Source organism: Canis lupus, chromosome 21 (genome assembly GCF_048164855.1).
Source record: "Canis lupus baileyi chromosome 21, mCanLup2.hap1, whole genome shotgun sequence".
NCBI classification, from domain to species: domain Eukaryota; kingdom Metazoa; phylum Chordata; class Mammalia; order Carnivora; family Canidae; genus Canis; species Canis lupus.
This window is the reverse complement of record NC_132858.1, coordinates 22,855,233-22,875,694: the sequence shown is the minus strand read 5'-3', so window position 1 is coordinate 22,875,694 and position 20,462 is coordinate 22,855,233. Positions and strand designations below refer to the sequence as shown.

At 53.7% G+C, this 20,462-nt stretch overlaps 1 protein-coding gene and 1 long non-coding RNA gene across 3 annotated transcripts in view; one reads left to right on the top strand and one right to left on the bottom strand.

Moving 5' to 3' along the window:
• Positions 1-201: 201 nt before the first annotated feature.
• On the bottom strand, positions 202-2,109 carry LOC140612881 (uncharacterized). The gene is made up of 2 exons (XR_012013988.1): positions 1,202-2,109; positions 202-1,056 (listed from the first exon to the last, which is right to left on the bottom strand). It is a non-coding gene; the product is annotated as an uncharacterized lncRNA (long non-coding RNA).
• Positions 2,110-2,481: 372 nt separating this feature from the next.
• ABTB2 (ankyrin repeat and BTB domain containing 2) overlaps positions 2,482-20,462 on the top strand; it is a 167,284-nt gene continuing 149,303 nt past the window's right edge. The window contains exon 1 of one of the 2 annotated variants that reach the window (XM_072791095.1): positions 2,482-3,774. In XM_072791095.1, coding sequence (XP_072647196.1) covers positions 2,874-3,774 — 901 coding nt within the window. In that variant the 5' untranslated portion in view covers positions 2,482-2,873. The remainder of the gene's footprint in view (positions 3,775-20,462) is intronic. The other variant, XM_072791094.1, reaches the window with a different exon arrangement.

The window sequence follows — 20,462 nt, the reverse complement described above, 5'->3', positions numbered from 1 at the left end:
CAAAACACAGAGACACACTCCAGGTATACTTTGTATGTCCTGTCCTCAAGATGGCAATAGAAGACTTTGGTGAACGTATGAAAGACAAGAGATCTACAGTCTTAGCCATCTTTCATAACTTTCTAGTCCCCTTCACCAGATCTTCCCAAAATAATTTACTTCCTTTTTTTAATGAAAAAAATCACAACACACATTTCACTATGTATATCTAAAAGACAGTAACATTTAATAAACATACCACACTACCATTACATTAAAAAACACAATAATTTCATAATAGCAAAGATCTGGGTGATGTTCCTCATTTACAATTGTTTCATAATGTCAAATGTTTATTGATTCTAAAAAAAAAAAAATCCCAATAAATTCCACACATTATGACTAACTAGTTGATATGCCTTAAGTGCTTTTTTTAACGTATAGGTTCCCAACCATCTTTTTCCTCTCCTTGGAATTTATTTATTAATGAAACTCAATAGTTTTCCAGTAGTATTTTCCATGGCTGAATTTCATGGAACAAATCTTTGCAGAGTAGTTTAATATCCACAAGACTCTGAAATTGGGCTGTATGCATGTTTATCTTTACACTTTTATGTCATCAAGTCATTTAAATATAAGATAAATGGCATTAGCTCATTCCCAGATGACTTTTCCCTGTTGTAAATATCCAGTTGAGACATTTTCTCTGCTTCTTAAGGGTGCGCACAACAAAAAGAAGAAACCCAGCCAGCCAGTCCTCCGCCCTGTGGGCCACTTCTTTCCTCCAAACGTCCATTAGAGGGCAACATTTGCTCTAAAATTAGATTTCCCCGACTACGTTTTAAATTGCATCGGATTTGTTTTTCGAATTTTTGACACGTTGAACCTCAATACCTACATTTGACCTCTTCAGTTCTAGCGGAGGTAGTCCCATCCTGTGTCCTCTGTGAACTTGATCTCTGCGGACTTTGCGTCTTTCGGGTCACTTCCATCCTCGACCCCGTTCCCACTTCTGACCATGAGGCGGCGATATTGCATAAAGACAGACCCGAAGAAAGGAGAAATGAAGCCAGAGCGCTAAGGAGAAAAAGGAGTTGCACAGGGAAAGGGGCCATTAATGTCCGAAGGAGAGAGTCGAACCAGACATTTCTAGTTCGTACCCAACTCGCGGCCGGAGGTTGGAGCCGCACAAAGGAGCCATTCAGGAGCGCGGGGGGCTGACCTGGGGGCGACGCGTGCACAATCCCCTCCTGGACTTTGCGGTTGCCCCGCGGGGCGCAGGCGCGGTGGAGCCCGTGTGTGCTCCTGGCTGCAGGACGGCCGCGGCACGGAGAGGACCGGGCGTGCACCCGCTCCCACCGACCGCTCCTGGACACAGGCCCGGACCCAGGCTGACTTACAACGGCGCTGCTCGGAGGTCAGCACCCATTCCACCCCGAGTCCCAAGGGGGCGCAGGGCTCGGCCCTGGGGACGCCACCGTCAGGAGGTGGCGCAGCCGGGGGTTCGAGCCCGGCCAGTGCCAGGGCCCATTTCTCACGTGCACACACTCTGGGACACTCGCACCCTCGCACCCCAAGGAGCCCCCTGACAGCCAGCAGCTCTGTACCCTTGTAACAGGGAGGCCCCCGACCCTTGTGAGCCTCGGATGCAAGTGAGGACCCTCTCCCCCGGAGTCACGTCCAGAAAACGGCCTTAGTTTCCCGTGGCGCGGAGGGAGGGGACCACAGACCTGGGGCCCTCCCAGTCATCAGGAACCTGGACGGCAACGTAAGGAAAACCAGACCGTTTCGCGAGAAGCAAGAAAGGCGTCTCTCCTCCCCCCGCCCCCCTAAACACAAATGGAGTTTCATCTCGGGAAACGGGAGAGGCCTGCCAGAAAGTCCGGGCGAGAGGTGGGGTGCCTGGCTCGTGCACCCGCGCCCCAGTCGGCTGTGCTCCCCACGCCCACCCCCGGGCCCACAGCGCCGCGCCAGCCTCGGTGGGGCTCGGCTGCGGAGGGCTCGATGGGGGCTGCGCGGCGGGCGGGGGCAGCGCGCACCGGCCTCTCCTTTCCATTTCTCTTTAAACCGTCAGCTCCCGCGCCTAAGGCCCGACCCCTCCGCTCCGGGTCTCGGCTGCCGCCTCCCGGGGCGCGGGGTGGCTCGCAGGCCCGCGGGCCCCGCCCCCTCCATCCCCTCCATCCCCTCCATCCCCTCCATCCCCTCCATCCCCTCCATCCCCTCCATCCCCTCCATCCCCTCCATCCCCGCCGCTCCCGCGACCCGCGGCCTCCAGCCCCGCCTCCTCCGCCGCGGGGTTCCACCCGCAGCCCCGCGAAATCTGCATAGTGACCGCCCCCCGGGGAGCTCATTGGTGCAGCCTCTGCCCGTCGCGGCCGGTGATTGGTGGGCCGGCCCGGGTCATTTGCATGCCGGCGGCGGCCGGGGTACCCAGCGGCGCGGGCGGCCGGCGCCGAGCAGAAGTTTGCAGAGCGCTTTCTCGCCGGCTGGTCCCGGACTCGCGCGCCGCCGCCGCCGCCGCCGCCGCCGCCGCCTCCTCCTCCTTCTCCTCCTTCTCCACCTCCTCCTCCTCCTCCCCCCGCCGCCGCCCTGTTCGCTCGGGATCCCTTCCCCGCGGAGGACGGACGCTCCGCTGGCGGGAGGCTGCAGTGGACGCGCCGCGGGGCCGAGCGGGCGCGGCGGGGGCCGTTGCGCTGACAGCTGCGCGGGGGCCCCGGCCGCCCCGGCCGCCCCGAGGCTCGCGCACCTTCCCGCGGCCCGCGGGCGCGCCATGTGGCCGCCGAGAGGAAGGAGGGCGCCCCGGAGAGCCTAGAGCCCGTTCCTGCCCGCTGGGGAGGGGAGCATGGAGTCGTGAGCGCCCCTCGCTCGGCGAGGCCGCGGCCGGCGCGCTCCCCATGGCCGGGACGTACAGCTCCACCCTGAAGACGCTGGAGGACTTGACCTTGGACTCCGGGTATGGGGCCGGGGACTCGTGCCGCTCCCTCAGCCTGTCGTCGTCCAAGTCCAACTCGCAGGCGCTCACCTCTTCGGCGCAGCAGCACCGCGGGGCGGCCTGGTGGTGCTACTCCGGCTCCATGAACAGCCGCCACAACAGCTGGGACACGGTGAACACGGTGCTGCCCGAGGACCCCGAGGTGGCCGACCTCTTCTCGCGCTGCCCGCGCCTCCCCGAGCTGGAGGAGTTCCCCTGGACCGAGGGGGACGTGGCCCGGGTGCTGCGCAAAGGCGCGGGCGGCCGGCGGCTGCCGCCCTTCTCCGCCGAGGCTGCGCGGCGCCTGGCCGGGCTGCTCCGCAGGGCGCTCATCCGCGTGGCCCGCGAGGCGCAGCGCCTGAGCGTGCTGCACGCCAAGTGCACCCGCTTCGAGGTGCAGAGCGCCGTGCGCCTGGTGCACAGCTGGGCGCTGGCCGAGAGCTGCGCGCTGGCGGCCGTCAAGGCGCTGTCCCTGTACAGCATGAGCGCGGGCGACGGGCTGCGCCGCGGCAAGTCCGCGCGCTGCGGCCTCACCTTCTCCGTGGGCCGCTTCTTCCGTTGGATGGTGGACACCCGCATCTCCGTGCGCATCCACGAGTACGCGGCCATCTCGCTCACCGCCTGCATGGAGAACCTGGTGGAGGAGATCCGGGCCCGGGTGCTGGCCAGCCAGAGCCCCGACGGGGGAGGCGGAGGCGGAGGGGGAGGGGGAGGGCCCGGGGAGGTGTCCGCCGAGGCCCTGGAGATGGTCATCAACAACGACGCCGAGCTCTGGGGCGTCCTGCAGCCCTACGAACATCTCATCTGCGGCAAGAACGCCAACGGTAAGCGTGCGGGCCTCGGCGGTGGACGGTGGACGGACGGGAGAGGGACATCCCCCTCCCTGGGCTGCCCCACCGGGCGCATTTCCTAGGGCGAACCACGCTGGGGGGTGTGCCAGGACCTGGGAGAGAGAAGACGTTTGTTCTCAAGGTGGAGTCCATGACATGGTTCTGGCCCGAGATAGTTCTTCTGGCGACTGGCTTTTGGAGGATAAAGCTGACATCCTGTTCCTCGTGGCGTTGTCACTGCCTGGGTGTTCTTCCCTGATTGAGGCTCTTGACCAAGCCATTCCTGAACCCCCTCCTGCCTTGCTCTTTGCCTTGCTGGACTGCGTGTCTCGCGTGGTCTTTCCCCAACAGCGGAGCAGATCGACTGTGGCTCTGACCCTAGATCTCTCCAGCCCAATAGCAGCAGCCAGAGGGTCCACCCAGGCAGTAGGATGGGAAGAAGGGGGCAGGAAAGCCAGGATCAGGTGCAGCTGCCTTGGGCTTTGCTGGGTTGAAGGATGTACACTTCAGGCCTTCTCCTGGAAGGCGGAGAAGTTCTGGTGGGTTCTTAACTGCCTGTGCTCAGGCCAGTGGAAGCTGGTGACTCCTGAATCCCCTTTCCAGAAAGAGAACCACATACGGACTCCCAGGGGCCTGAACTTCTTAAGCTGTCACCAGTCAAGTGAGCAATTGATTAAAGCCCCATGTGTTGTATTAAATGCACAATCTTATGGGCTTTCCTGAAAGAAAAGATGACCCAGTAAACTGGCAAGTGGGGAAGAGGTGTGGGGGATAGGAAACTGCATGATGTGCATTCTGAGAAGGGAACCACACTGAGTACTTAGTTGCATTTCTCTGAAGGAGGACAGGGCTTCAGTGCAAAGGGTGGAAGGGAAGCACTTGACCTTCTCCCTGGTAAGGTTAGGGTGTGACATACGTTTAACAGCAAACTGCCTACCAGACTCCAATTTCAGAAGTCAGCAAACCATAAATTATTTAGAATGGTACTATGGCGAGGCATCCTTGCAATCTGATTGGAAGGCCATTTTGGGAACAGCCTTCAGTGGCAAGCAAGTAGTCCGTGGACAAGGCCAGGTGGGTACTGAAAAGGGAGTCAAATGTAAATGTGGTTTGACATCAAGTAGCTAAAATTTTAAATGAGCACTTAACAGTATGTCAGTTGCTGTTCTTAGCATTTCATGTGTTAACCCAGGAAATCCCAGCAACCCAATAAGGTAGGTACCCTATAGTCTTATTCTCATTATACTGCTGGGGAAACCAAGGTACACGCCAGTTAAGCAATTTACCCAAAATTACACAGATATTAAGTGACAAAGCTGGAATTTGAGGCGAGGTAGGCTCCAGAGTTCAAGCTTTTAGCCATCAGAGGGGGAGGAAAACAGCTTCGTTTTTATCAGCACAGTTTCCAGGGACAGCAGCTGACATCTCAGGCCTCATTTTGAAGATAATCTGTATGTAGCAGCATGGCTTTTGCTTAGCCCTTCCTTGGTTTTGGTTTTAATTCTGGCACCACCAGAGGAGATGCCTGGCGTGGAAGAGCGTTTGCCTTTTAATTTTCCTCCTCTTAGATCAGAGTTGAGGTCAGCCCGGAGTCTGTGTTGATGATGTCACAGCTGATAATTGTGCTTTGCGTCCTGGGTTTGTGGTATCAACACCGGGAACATGAGCTCCAGGAGAAGAAGTGGGGGGCAGGGGGGTTTCCACCCACTGTCCTAGCCCGGGGGAGAGTCCTGTACTTTGGGCTGAGGGGGAGGCCCAGACTGAGCTCAAAGAAGTCAACCCGCTAGGAGAAAAGACTGACGCCCCAAGCCTGTAAACCAGACTAGAACAAAAATGGAACAGTAGGTGCCAGACCGAACCAAAAATGCCCTTCGTGCACAGCTGGTGCCCAGCAGGTTGAGGAACTTCTCAGTTTTTCCAACTGCAAACTGAAGCTAGAAGGAACAGCTGCCTCTCCAGGGTCCCCTGAAAATGTAGATAGAGTAGCCAGAAATTGCTAGAACACAGGTGTCTTCCACTGAAGGGCTTATCCCAAAGCGCCATTTCTTGGCTAGGGTCATCACTCCTTGGGATTTTCTTTACAGGATGAGGTTTTGACCCCATAACCGACCTTCCTCCCCCACTCCAAACAATCCTTCTCAAGCCTTGGTAGTCAAGACAAGCAGGACTCCATGCGACTGAGAGCAAAGCTCCCTGGATGTTGGGAGCAAGAGTCGCCCTCTGTGCATCCCCTGGTCTCCTGGGGAGTCTCTTGCAGGCCAGGTGACCATTGGCTTCCACTTAGTAATACGGATGCTCATTTTTTATACATGAGATCCTGGGGGTGGCCTCAGTAAACAATAACCGGGCTGATTTATGAAGTCTGTTTAGATGAGCTAAAATGAATGTTTAGTAGAGGAGCAATGAATTACTTATGCCTGAAAGCTGACTTCAGAGGGAAGCAGAAATTGCTCAGGGGAGGAATGGGAGATCCAAGCCCTTTGTCACACTGAAGCCCCATGGCCGGCCAGGTGACCGTTTACACAGCTGAAGACCAAGGGAGAAATGGCTACACCCGGGAGGAGGGTGCCGGTTCGTGTTCTCGTCCTGCTGGTCTTCCCTTTCAATTATATCTTTATTGCTGTTGCGCCTGCTAATTATACAGCATGGGCACATGCATTTGACTCAGCTATATGGGGCTCTTAAACTTTTAATGTCTTCCAACCGGGAATTCAAGGGCTCTAATCCATCCATTCCTGGCCATTACTCAGAGTGCTGGGCAAATATGGTTTTGCTCAGCCCAAGATGGATGATAAAAGTTGTGCAGTGTTTATACAACATGATCTCAGCTTCATAGAGCAACAGGAGCTATAGATCACTTGCTCATTTGGTATTGATGTCCGTCCGTGTTCCCAGGGCAGTGTCATTAAGTGATGATACTTCCGCGGCTTCCTTATGGGAGCTGGAGAAACCACTTTAAGAGGATAGTATTTATAAGCATGGACTTGGCAGAAAATAGAAACTTCTCTCATTCACTGCCCGCTTCCTCCCTGCCCACTCTTTCCTATCTCTGTGTAGAAGTTTGATAACTGAGACTCACTCCTGGGTTTCTTCTTGGCTGTCTTTGTCTTAGAAGCTTTCATGAGGGTTCAAAGCATTTGAGAAAATCCTCTTCAATTCCCAGGACTGTGTGTGAGGTGATAGGCTTCTGCTGAGAATATTCTTACTTCAAAGCAGTAACCAGGAAGTGCGCAAGGGTAGCTGGATCACAGCGGTAAGGGGTGCAAAGTCCCAGTGAGGGTTTGGAGCTCACCTCTGCTGTTCAGACGAGTGACCTGGGGCATATTTCTTAGCCATTGTCATCTGGAAAATGGGTGGTAATGACAGCACATAACTCATAAGGTTGGCATGAGGATTGGGTGAGATCATAGATTTAAAGACCTTAGCCGATAGTAAATGATAGCAGTTCATTCAACAAATATTTACTGAGCACTCACCCTGTGCCCATCACTGCTAAAAGTGCTGTGGATGAGTGGGGGGAGGGTCCTCCTCCCATGAAGCTTATAAACCAGTGACAAATAGGAATTTACCCTTAATATTAAATGTTATTTAAAAGAAAAACAAACAAGGTAATGGGATAGTGTGGCTAGAGCTGATCTAAATGCCAGCCAGGGAGGGCCTCTCTGGTGACTCACAAGCAATAGGCAGTGTAGCAATACCACTGCCATCGAAGACTCTAGCAAAACATAGTGGCTGAGGACTTTTCTGAATTATTCAGTTTTCTGTCATCTGAAGCAAGTGCCAACAGTCTCATTCACAGCCAAGAAATAAAAGGGCTGCATCTACAGCGGAGACGAGCTGTTCTCCCAGCTGTAGGACGCAGTTAGCAGGAGACCATCAGGAGGTTTCCCTGACGTCATCAACAAAGGGGCAAGGGTTAATTGAGCCGCTGGTTGCTATGTAATCAGTTTCCACACCTGGTTAGTCTGAGGGGGGGAGGGCAGCTTCTCTTGGGCTATTTTATTGAAGCCAAGGGAGCTGGTAACACTGAAACAAAGCAAGCTTTGGAAATGAAAACTTATTTTTTTTCACCCCCTTGCATGCCTGAGAAATGCAACCCCAGCCCCAAGTAGTTAGAGGAACAAGGTGGGGTTGTTCTGCTTTTTCCAGAAGGCTTTACCTGACTCCTCCACCCCCCCACCCCCGCCTCTCCGCGATGTTCCTGCAGCACCCAGAGCATTTGCTCTGTAGCATTTCCTGCTTTTGGGTCTGTGTCTCCCACCCAACTGTGAGCTCGTTGTTACCCCCCTCGTGCCTCACCCGGTGTCTGGTGCATAGTACTTGTCAGGCGAATAACTGATTACACCACAGAAGAACCTTACCCCTTTTATACCGAGGCAGGGAACTCCAAGTTCTTGATGAATAGAGGCAGCGTTGTGGGGGTTTCCAAGTCTTAGGCACATCATTCAGCCTTTGGTACCCTCGTTTCTCGCAAAGTTCCCGAGGCCAGCTGTGATTCATGGATGTAAATGGAGGGGTTTCAAAGGTAAATAGGGGGTTCCTTCAGGGTGCAGTACCCGAAGTGTGACTTAGTCACAGCAAAAGTCTGCTGGGCAGCAAATGAGTCTACAGGAGGGCTGAGTTGAGAGACCGAGGCAGCCGGTTCCCCTAAGAACAGCACCACGACCCGCCCCTTGCCCGCAGCTACCCCAGAGGGCTATCTTGGTTGATGACTCTTGCTCAGAGGAGGTTCCACCCCCCTGCCTCCAACCTGAGAAGGAACCGAGGCAGTTGACTGCCGAGACGCTCCTGGGATCCACGAGTGCCACCTAAGTTCCAAGACAAGCCAGGGACACCCCGCTCATAATCCTCAGGTTGTCCGAATCCGGCCCTGCCAGGCAGGACGGTGGGTGGACGCTTTGGCCTGTTTCCGCACTTCGACACTTTGTGCAGCACCTTAAACAGTTTTTCACCCGTGACCCGGTAAGGGGACCCATCAAAATCCATTAAACAGGATGCCCTTTCCTGGAATTGACAGTGAGGTCACAGCCGTGCCAGGACCAAGCCCCGTAGTGCTCAAGCCTTTAGGCCTGTGCTTCTCCGGTGAAGACCCACAGGGCACCTGGGTGGCTCAGTGGCTGAGCATCTGCCTTCAGCTTAGGGCATGGTCTCGGGATCGAGTCCGGCATGAGGCTCCCCCAGGGAGCCTGCTTCTCCCTCTGCTTGTGTCTCTGCCTCTCTCTCTCTCTCTCTGTGTCTCTCATGAATAAGTAAATAAAATCTTTAAAAAAAAAAAACACACACACACACAAAAAACAACCCAGGCACGGCTCTTCCTCCGCAGGAGTCTGTGTTACTTTGCTTAAATGCCCTGGCCGGCTGGTGCTGTCTGTCTGGAGGAGCCTCGACTGCTGCTCCTGGGGGGGGGGGGGGGCAGGGGCTCGCCTGCCCGGGGAGGGCCTTACAAGTGTCAGCTGCTTGGTGATCAGTGAGCCCAGCTGAGTGGAAAAGCTGCGGCCTCCACTGGCCAACTCTTACAGGGAGTGAGTCAGTTCAGGGGAGGAGGAAGCACAGTAGGAAAAGTACCCCGAGGGCGCCTGTGTTTAGGCCACTGCCCTCTGGGAGCTCAGCGCACTGGCTCTGCAGTTGGCAGAAAAGCCTTCACCATCTCAGGCTCTGCTAGGGCGCTGCCTCCACAGGGCGAAGGCTGGGTGCTGGATGCCCGGGGAGAGATGCGGCCCCTTAGCAAGCGCCCAAGTGCGTTGGTTTTGGAGTCTGAGTTGGGCTCCAGGTTGCTTTGCCTCAAGTAAGTCGCTCCAAGTTTCTGTCGATCTTCTGTAAAATGAGGGCCTGGCTCCCCTGCGTGGGGCGGTGCACCCGGTGTGTGGTCGGTGCTCCAGGCTGGGTGACCTCGGCGGCACCCTCGCTTGGGAGCTGTGAGACCCTGGGCGGGTTAGCTTCTGTGCCTTAGTCTCTTTCTCTAGAACAGGATCTCAACCCTCGCCACTGTTGACATTTGGGACCGGATGGTTTCTGTTGGGGGAGCAGTCGTGGGCGGCGGGAGGTTCCTCTACCCACTAGATGCCAGTAGCATCCCCCATGCCCCGTGCTGCCGGCTGTGACAATGAGAAACGTCTCCAGAACTGGCCAGATGTCCCGTGGGGTGGGGGGGGTGGGGTGCGAAATCACCGCTGATTGAGAAATGCTGCTCTGTAATAGGACTGGAAAGAGCACCCGACTCACAGGATGAGTATGAAGATTTAATAAAAGCCTCTGCAAGGAACTTTGTACTCTGCCTGGCACATCAAATATTAATTCTAATTATCGCTGTAGTTTTGCAGACTCGTGTCGAACATGCTGGTCTTATTTGTTTTTGTTGTGGTGGGAGGCTGTAGCACAGGGGAGGACCGTGACCCAGATCGCAGGGTGACGAGCGTTCATCACAAGGCTTTCCTTGGTGACTAACAGGTAGAAGGAAGTTGTGGAATCGTGAGAAAGCACCCTGGCGGCCTGCTCGGTCATGTGGCTCGACGGTCCCCTGGGTGAAGCCGGCTGGCCGCTAGCCCGCTGCCCGAGCCCGTGCACAAATGACCGCGGCGGTGCCAGCCCGCAGCTCGGGCCCCGGGGAGCACTTCTGCGGAGGCTGGGCTGCGCATGTCGCGGCTGCCAAGTCCCGAGCCACAGGACAGCAGGTGTTTTGTGTTTTGCTGGCCTGTCACGTAAACATACTTTGTGGTCTTCTTGCTTGTTTTAGAAGAGGCCTAAATGGTTTTGCAGCTTTGGCGGCACGTTTGGAGCCGCACGCCAAACCGGGAGGAGCAGCTTAAGGAGCACAGCCCGAGGAAGCCCGGGACCCGGCTGCTTCCCGAGAGCCAGCTACGGGCGAGGCGGACAGATCGGAGGAGGACAGGTGCTGATGCTGCCCGTCAGGGAGCGGAGAATCCAGCAGGGAAAGCAGAGCGCACAGCGGATCCCCACAAGGAGGTCTGGGGTCGCTGCCCTGGGCCTGCGAGGACGGCCTCCACCTGCCGCGGGCCACTGCCCTGCGTGGCTCTTGGGCGCTGTCCCACTTGGGAGCTTCCCACTCCCAAGCCCTCCTGCGAGGTGGATGCAATGTCTCCCCTACAGATGGGGACCTGGGGGCTTTTGGTGACTTGAGAGCACCAAGTGGGGAGAGAGAGGAGGCCTGGCTGGCTGGCAGGGACACATGGCTGCTTCCTAGAGGATGTGGCATTGGGGCCAGTGGGATTTGGGCAGGCCAAGCCGTGACAGGGACGGCGAGGCAGTGCGGGGAGCACGCAGGCTTTCAGACAGGGAGAACGATGTGCGCAAAGACCTGGAACCCAAGAGAACGGCAGGCAACCCTGTTTGGCCAGAAGGTTCAGGCACATAACGGAGAGCAGAGCAGATAACACAGTGAAAAGGACAACTTTCCCACATCTTTCATCCAGATGTTCAGAAGCCTGCCAGCGTGCAGGAAGAGCGCTTTCCAATACTCATTTTTATAATTCAGAAATCGAGTGTGTCTGCTCCCCAGTGCATCCTAACCACAGCCCCAGACCTCCCATTACCCCTCCAGCTGATTGAAAGCTTGGCCTCAGTGATGCCCCCATCCGTTGTCCCAGCAGCACAAGGAACCAGAGAGGACTAACCTAGCAGACTTGGGTTGAGAGGGCGTGGAGAACAAGGCTTCACTCAGCCCCACTTCTCCCATTTGACTTGGCTTCGGACTCGGCCTTTCTTCCCAGGGCCCTGAACAGAGCATTTCAGGCCAAAGCGATCCCAGTACCAAACGGAGGTCAGGGCTGATGGGCTTGTTCCATGTGGCCGTTGGATTAACTCTTGCCAAAGCAGGAGTCTAAACCCTGGAGGTGGAGAGGGCCCATAACACAGGATAAGATAATAGGGTTCCAGAACTTTCTTCGTTTATGAGTCTGACTTGCTAGGTTCAATTTCTAGTTTAGAGTTGATCATTTTGGAAAGTAGCAGTAGGTCGGTTCTCAGAGAGGTTCAGTCACTTGCCAATTCTCGGGGAAGGTGTTTCCAGAGCGTTGATAAAGATTTCAGTCTTGTTAAATGTCTGATCTTGTGGAACCACCCGATCCACCATCTGGATTGGACTCCCTGGAGTCCAGCTGAACTCCAGTGACAGTAATAAAATGTGATAGGTCATTAATGGCCTAGCTAATAACTCCACTGTTAGTCCTTTTCCTGACCCCAGTGGAGGATTATTATCACTTGAAAAAGATCATGAATGAAATATATACACACACACACACACACACACACACACACACACACACAGTCATTTGTGTTTAATGATTTGGAGTCCATTTTTTTCCAGAAGTGAGGAGGGTGGGGGTGGGTTCAGGTCCATGATGGAAAAATTAAATAGGGAAACTCAACTTGGAAGCACCAGGTAGACAACATTAGGGCAGGAAGGGATTAAATTGGACCCCAGAGAGGGCAAAACAAGCCTTTCAGTGCATGGAAACCATCCCTACAACTGAGGCCAAGCTTTTGTTAAAAATTAAAAAAAAATTTTTTTTTAGCCTGTGTCTTTTAAATTATGAAAATTGGCACTTTCTGTGAGGAGAGCTGTTAATAAACACAAGCTGAAGCTCATGCACCGAGCAAGTATCTCATGTACAAGCGTCTAGGACCGTCCAGTTTGGAGAACAGAGGGTTTGGATCCAGAAGATTCTGTGTTGGGAGTGCGGCCCCTCCATGACCTGGAGTGAATCACTGTCTTCTTGGCTCTCCTGTTGCTTTATCTGTGGTGTGAAAAGGTCAGGCTACATTCTCCATGGGCCCTTCTGTCTCTGATAATGTTTCTAGACCCCACAAGGACACTGTGAAATCATTTTCCTAAGGTCAGGCCCCGTGATTAGTATCCTTGGGAAAGAAACAGCCCGGGATGGAGCTGGACGTGCTCTCTGAAGACCTGGCTGGGTAGCAGGACTAAACAACCATCCTTTTCCATATTGGGATTAACTGCAATTACTGTATTAGAGATCTCCCCTGCTCCCTCCCCCCCCCCCCCCCAATATCAGAAGGATAAGTTCTGTCTCCTTCTGGCAGACCCAGCACTTCAGTGCTCAACAGCTGTGTCCAGACCCTGGCAGGCCAGCACAGTGCTGAGATCGGCTCCGAGGTGACCTCATGCAGCCAGTGTTTGAAGCCCGCCCACCCAGACTTGGGTATTTATAGTAGGGGAGCAGCTAGGAAAAAAAAAATTAAATACGCTACACCCGTCTTTATACTATGTGGGACAGAGACAGGCATTGTGAGGAATTTAGAAAGCAGGGCTGTATAATCCAGCAAGATATTTTTAAATGCTGTTTGTTGCAGTTGGCAGGGCCGGCTTTTCAAAGAGGAGGGAAAGTAAGAGTAAGTGGGGATGACAGGCCGCCAGGAACTCCAAGCAGTGAGACGTGGAGCTCGGCAGTCTAAGGTGTACGGGTTCTGAACCCCAGGTTGTCCCACAACCACAGAGTTTGTGGTTTGGGGGTTTGGGAAGGTCACCTTGAGAGGCTCTGTGAATGGGGCAGCCTACCATCCCTCTTCCCCACCAGCCCGTCCACTGGACAAAATCCCCAAGTCGAAAATGAATAAAATGTTCTGAAGACGGCAGCACATACAGCCAGAAAAAGTTGCTTCTGTGGAAACCAGGGGCCTGGTGCTGCTTCTTTAACACCTCTCAGCAGCCGGGTAGATCAAGTTGTACACGAGCACACACTTTGGAAGCAAGTTGCTCGCAGCTGTTCTTCTGGATGGAATCCTCCCGGGACGAGCCGGGCAGGCCAGAATTATGCTGGGACCCAATTCAGTAGCAGGTGACTGCGCTCCAGGGGAGAGCTACCTCTGAAAAGGCATCACAGTGAGCCCCACCCATCTAGTGACCAAGAGTTGGATTGGGGTACATCCACTTGTTCATCCAACACATATTTAGTTACGACTTACCGCGTGCGTACTGGGCACTATTACAGGTTTGGTGATTGAGCAAATGAACCTGAGGGGCCTGGGGGGTGGGGTGGGAGGGTGTAGTCCTGGTGCAGAACGAGGAAGAGTGAGGCCTGCTGGAAGCATCACAGTGAGGCCAGCCAGGCTGGAGCAGACCGATCCGGGCAGAGGAAACAGCAAGTTCCTGGTGGGTGCCAGGAAGCCAGCCTGGCTGGGGTGGGACGAGTGTGGGGGAGCTGCGGTTGGAGAGCACGGAGAGGGGTGATCACCCAGGTAGGGCCTTGTAGGCCGTTGTGTGGTGCTCCGACTTTTAGCTGAGAGTCTGCTGGGAGCCACTGGAGGGACTTACAGAGATGACATGATCGGATTTGTATTTTCATGAGGTCACCCCCTCTGCTGTGTCGGAAAGGGACCGCGGCATCAAGTACGGAATGGAAGCAGCATGCCACTGGGAGGCTTTTGCAGGAAATCCAGGCGAGGGAGGATGGCGGCCTGTATTGGGTGTCAGTGGGGAGGTTAGGGGGGTATTTTGAAGTGAGAGCCAATGTGTTGTGTCAACAGCTTGGATGTGTGAGATGTGAGAGAGGAATCAATATGACACCAAGGTTTATGGCCTGAGCACCTGAAAGAAGGGAGTAGCCGTTGCTTAGAATGGCAACAGCTGTGTGCGGAAGAAGCCGGATTGAGCCAAAGGGCTGAGTGTGAGTTTGGTTGCTTGCCTCACACTTCTCTGTGGAGATACCAAGTCGGAGGTTGGCCCCCAGATCTCCTCGAATGCCCTAGATCATATGATGGATTGAAACATTGCCCTCCTTTGTCTGCTCTGCTAGTGGGCACGGTCCAGCAGGGTCACAGTGCCTCAGGCAGGAGAGATTTATTTTCAGCCTTATAATTCCGTGGTCGATGGCCTTAAGAGCCCCTGCAAGTTTGCTTTCCAGCTTCTTCACGGGCAGCCAGCAGCCTCTAATGAAGATCATCAACTCTGTTGTTTCCTGTCATTAAGTTGAGATCTGTTTAATTAGGTCCAGTTCTGTGGATTGCTCTGACTTTGGGCGTGTATCCCTCAGTCCTGGGAAAGTGAGACTCCATCTCAGGCCGCTTTGGGTTCGTGGAGGTCAAATCTGGGTCACAAATGTAGCCAGAGAGAGAACCTTGTTGGGTGCTTGGAAAAGGCAGAGGGGGATCTGGAACAGTATGAGAAAGGCACTGGGAGTGTCTGAGTGCCTGTTACGTGGCGTGGGCTCTGCATCTCAGGAGGGGCATGCCAACACAGGTGGCCAAGAGGTGGAACATGAGTCACCACTGCCTGACTGCCAGCTAGTTACCTGGTCTCCGAGCATCAGTTTTCCAATGCTGTTTAATGGATATTTATCATGGTTCCTCTCTCAAAGGGTTATTTCAGTGGCTCTTGACCCTAGATTCACATTAGAATCACCTGGAAAGCTTTAAACACACACAAGCGCACACATACACCTGTGTGTGTGTGTCTTAAGGCTCCACCTCCAGGAATTCTGATATAAATGGCCTGGCGTGGGGCCCAGGCCATGTGGGTAGTGTTCCTGGGAAGTCTGGTGCTCAGTGAGCACTCAGTAGCTATTATTGATGGTAAAAGAATCGTTGTTCTGGAGTGCTCAGTTCTGCTCCACCCAGGATGGTGACTTGCCTTCACTTCACTGCTATGCTGCTGTGGTTCACTCATCTGGAAGTGTCACCACTGGACACCCCAGAGGAGCTTGAATTGATAGGGTGGCATGAAAAGGGCAGAGCTGGGGCACCTGGGTGGCTCAGTGGTTGAGCATCTGCCTTCAGCCCAGGGCGTGACCCCGGGGTCCTGGGATTGAGTCCCACATCGGGCTCCCTGCAGGGAACCTACTTCTCCCTCTGCTTGTGTCTGTGCCTCTCTCTGTGTTTCTTATGAATAAATAAAATCTTAAAAAAAGAAAAGAGGGGGGAAGAGTTAGGTCTAGAATGGTAGTGGCACAATATCATAAATTTATCATGTTAATAAATTATTTTATTCCATCTTTAAGAGGAGGAAACTGAGTCACAGAGAGGTTGAGTCACTTGCTCAAGGTCATGCAGCTAATGAGAAGTAGAGACTGTGATGGACCTCAGGCAGCCTTCCTGCAGCTTCTCTCCCCTCCCGCCACGCCGTGTTCCCTTCCCAGCCAGAGAAGCTGAGAGGCTGAATTCTCACCTCAGACCCCCAGCACATACCTGCCCTGTGCAGTCTTTCCAGAGTCACCAGGCCCTACGCCATGCACCTTGCTTGTGTTTTACCGTGTGATTCTCGACATCGCCCAGTGAGGTGTGTATTCTCCTCACCCTCTCTCACAGCTGACGAAACTGAGGCCCAGAGAAGTCCAAGTGGCATCAGCGGGTAAATGACGCTGCAGGATTCAAACCCGGGTCTTCCGGGCTTCAGAGTCCCCGCCTCTTCTCTCCTCGGGAGCGGCCTGGGTGGGGAGGAAGCCCATGCAGTGGTTTCCTGAGCAGGGTCGGTCCAAGAGGGCAGGAGGACCTGAAGCCAGGCCAGAGCATCCCTCTGGACAACAGAGGCCCGTGGGTGCCTTAAAATAGTGACCTGGCTCAGCGGGGTGGCCGGGGACAGGCCCAAGGGCTGAGGTGTTTGTTCCCCGCTGTTTAAAGAGCCCGCCTGCCAAGCCCATTGCTTCTCATCTGTTGCTGTGAATGAAATAACCTCTGAGAGATTGTATGTGTTGGTTGCTTAAAATAGTTCAAGAGGAAGAATGTTTGGAAGCTTTTAGCTCCCTGAGTCTATTTCCTCTTGATTTATGACACCTTAGAGAGTGCTGGGCCTCTTCTTGTTTATTCTTCAGGCTTTTCCTTTCTACCATATTTTAGCCCTTATGTCACTGTAAACCAAAGGGGTTTGTTCCTTCCCACTCCCCCCCCCCCAATTGTGACAACCTTTCCTAAACAATTTAATGGGGGTAGGGAGCTACACATTTAATTTTTGTTTTTAAAAGGAGGGGGGAAAATGAGGTGAGGCCATTTGTTTTGGAAATAGTCATTTTTCTCTTCCAGCTGCAGACGTTTCCAGATCATAGTGATGGTGTTTGCTCTGGGCCGAGAAGGATTTATTTTATTTTTGTTCATTTGCACTAAGTCCTGCTCTGGGAGCGGGAATTTTCTTACAGCCTTCACCGTGTGATGCCCAGGGACCCTGGGCCGTGGGGGGAGGAGTTGCCCTGTTCTGTTCGCAGCCACGAACCATGGGATGCTGTCTAAATGGACATTTAGTAAATATTCAGTGAGATTTAAAAAAAAAAATCACTTCCTGAGTCACACAAGGCGCATTTCTAGTGCACGCTCGTCACAGGCGGCTCGTGGTCCCTATATTGGACAGCGCGGATAGAGGCCTCTCCATCATCGCAGGCAATTCTGTGGGACGTGTGGCCATTAGAGTGGGTCATCGGTGGGTCACTTGGGGCCAGCTCCCTGGGTTTTCACAGGCCTCAAAATTTTAACTATCCTCCAGCCTGTCTATAGCCCTCTGTTTGCAGAAACAAGAAGATTCATGGAAGTGGAGATTAAGGCCATTGATTCTTGTGGCTCTAACCTCTGGACCCTTGACACGAGGGTCAGGTTTTATGATTTCCAAGCTGCGTGGCCTGGGGCAGGTCAGTTAGCCTCTCTGAAGTGGCTTCCTTGTCGGTGAAATGGTGGTTTAAAGATACCTTGGGATTTTGTAAGGATTAAACAAAATGAAGAAATAGGTATAATACACTGAGCAGAATGCTTGACAGGTAACACGGGCTACAAAGTCTTCCGCACGTTTTGCCCGTGTTTTCACCCGAGCCACACAGTATCCTTCGGGGGCGGATATTGTTGCCGTTCTCCAGGTGGTGAGGCAGGAAGCAGGCTTCTGGGGTCCACTGCTGCTCCCAGGCTGAGTCTGAGTACTTGAACTTGAGCTCCAGCGCTCTTCCTCCCTGGGCCGGTTGATAGGCCCCCCCCGTCAGAAGTCAGAGGCTGTTGTCTGAATTAAAAGCCCTTTTCGGGGATCCCTGGGTGGCTCAGCGATTTAGCACCTGCCTTTGGCCCAGGGTGTGATCCTGGAGTCCCAGGATCGAGTCCCATGTCGGGCTCCCGGCATGGAGCCTGCTTCTCCCTCCTCCTATGTCTCTGCCTCTCTCTCGCTATGTCTATCATGAATGAATGAATGAATGAATGAATGAATGAATGAATGAATGAATAAATCTTTAAAAAAAAAAAACCCTTTTCGAAACGTTTTTTTCTTTCAGGAACTGCCCGTCCCTTCCACCATTGGAGGTGAGCTCTTTTCAGAGGCCTTTTGCCTAAAGCCGGCCCGTCTGTCTCCACTTGCAGAGCTGCTACCAGGCGAGCTGCCGCTGCCAGAACCTGTGGCTCCTTAGAACCCGAGGTTTACCCAGGAGGTTAAGATTTTTAGTGCTTCACATGGCCTATGGTCCTTTTGCATCCTTTGCCAAGAGGACTGAGCCCAAGAGAACCCTTAGTGGGATCCCGGAGGAAGGTGGCTTTGAAAGGAGTGTCCTCGGAGCAGAGCAGGACCAAGAGAAGCCTCTCTGATGGGGAGAGGCGTCTGAGAGGATTTGCTCACGCTCGGGGCCTGGGTTCAAACACTAACTCCATTACTCACTTGCCCAGATCATACAGCTCATTATGTAACCTTCCTGAGCCTCAATTTTACCATCTGTAAAATGAGGACAATCCTAGAACCTACTTGTCAGAATGGCTCTAAGGATTAAATGAGACGATGTCAAACCAAGCCCCAGCCTGGTGTCTGGCATGTAGCAGAGGCTGGGCGCATCCGCTGGCCATCCTGGCCATCACTCCCTCCGGGCAATGGCATTTGGCATGCTTTCACTTTCCTGTGGTGCCTGAGTCGTCGTCGTCTTCTGTCTGGTCAGAAGAAGTTGACCCAGAGGGGGTCAGCTCTCCAGGTGAATGGTTAGGTTAAGTTTGTGTATCTTGAGCCTCCACCTGGTCTTCCCCCCCGCCCTTCTCTCTTCTTTCTGGAGGATGGTGGGGGTAAAAGGCATGATTCTGTGCAGTGGTCATGTCAGCCCCTCACATGGTTACCACCAGCCTACTTCCCTCCTGCTAGGTGACCAGCACCGCCCTGTCAAACAGTGTAATCGGAGCTGGATTTGTCCTGTAGGATTAATTTGTGGTGTGAAGTGCCCAGCTAGTTATGCAATTGCCACTCGTTTGTCCACATCCAGAACGGGCTACATCCGCCACTTGTGATGAAGTCCAAGGAACTTGGAACTGTACGTAAGGAATAGGATAATTCCTACCGCGGTTGTTACAAGAGATGGATTTAAAGGAGGGGAATCCAGATGCCACGGAGGATGGTAATATCCCTACTTTCCTCCTATGGATGGTTCTTCGGAGGGAGGCACCACTTTTAAATGCTTCTGAGAGAAGAAGGGAAGGACACGGGGCCAGGATATTGCATTATCATGATGTCATTTGTGTAACTTGGGCCCTCTGTGGGCCCCCTACCAGCTGCCGAAAGCCTTGTCGTTTGTGTGGCTTCCCTGGCACTGACAAATCACTCTCAGTCAGTAACTTGGATCCTTCTTGGCAAATAGTTGGTTATCTGTGCCAGGGTCTCCGCCATTACCCCTCAAGTTTCCAGAGGTCCAGTGGTGTGTGTGTGTGTGTGTGTGTGTGTGTGTGTATGTACATACCTGTAGCACGAGCCCACATACTGCCTCTGCCCTCCTAAAATGTAAGCAGTTCTTAAATCCGTCATTTCCAGGCCTGGCTGGCTGCTGAAACATCTTGAGGCACTTTCAGAATTCATCTTCTGGGCCCCCCCTTGGACATACTGAGTTAAAACCTGGAAAAGTGGGGCCAGAACGTGTGAATTTTCTAAACACCCCTCAGATCATTGAGATTTGTGACTCCATCCTCACTCGGTGATGGGTTTTGGCTTCTAGGCACCTTACGGAGTATGCATCAGGCAAAGGCCCCTCTGAGGGAGTGAGGTGGCAAGTGAGGCTGGCCTGCCAGGGTCTCCTCTGCACAGTGGGCTGAAGACTGTGGTTGGCATGGCTGAGCGGGAGGACCAAGGAAGGCCGTTGCCGACGTTTATTGGTTGCTGTCTTGTGTAATCCTCTCGACCACACTCTGAGGTGGTGGTAGTGAGAACCCAGGCTGATGTTCACTGAGTGCTGTGAGGTGGGGCAAGAGTCCAAGCGGTCTACACGGGTTATATCATGGAGTCCCATGCCCGCCTATAGGGTAGAGGTACTATTTATCCTTACTTTCCAAATGAGGATGCTGAGGCCCAGAGACCAATAAAATGACTTGGCTAAGGTCACACACACACAGCAGGTGGCAGAGGTGGAATTTGAGAGGTTAGACCCATCACACCTCAAAGCACGTGGCTTCTATTGCTAGAAGCTGGCTGGAATTTTAATCAGAATCCTTAGGCTGTTGGGAGTGGGTCAAATAAGAATTCCATATTCTAAATAGAATGAGTTTTTCCAGAAGGATTTGTGCTGTCTTTCCTCACAGCCCTGGCTTTCCGAGCTTGGTTATTTCCCTCCACAGACCCAGGTCCCCGACCGGGACTAGCCACCAATAAACTGGGCCCCTCATGGCTGAGCACGTCTGTATTTTAGTCTGCTTTTTCTCTTCCTCCTCCTCCCCTTCCTCCTTCCCTGCCTGCCCCCCCGCCCCCGCATGCAGCTCTTCTCCAGGCCTTGGGGCAGCACAGTCCT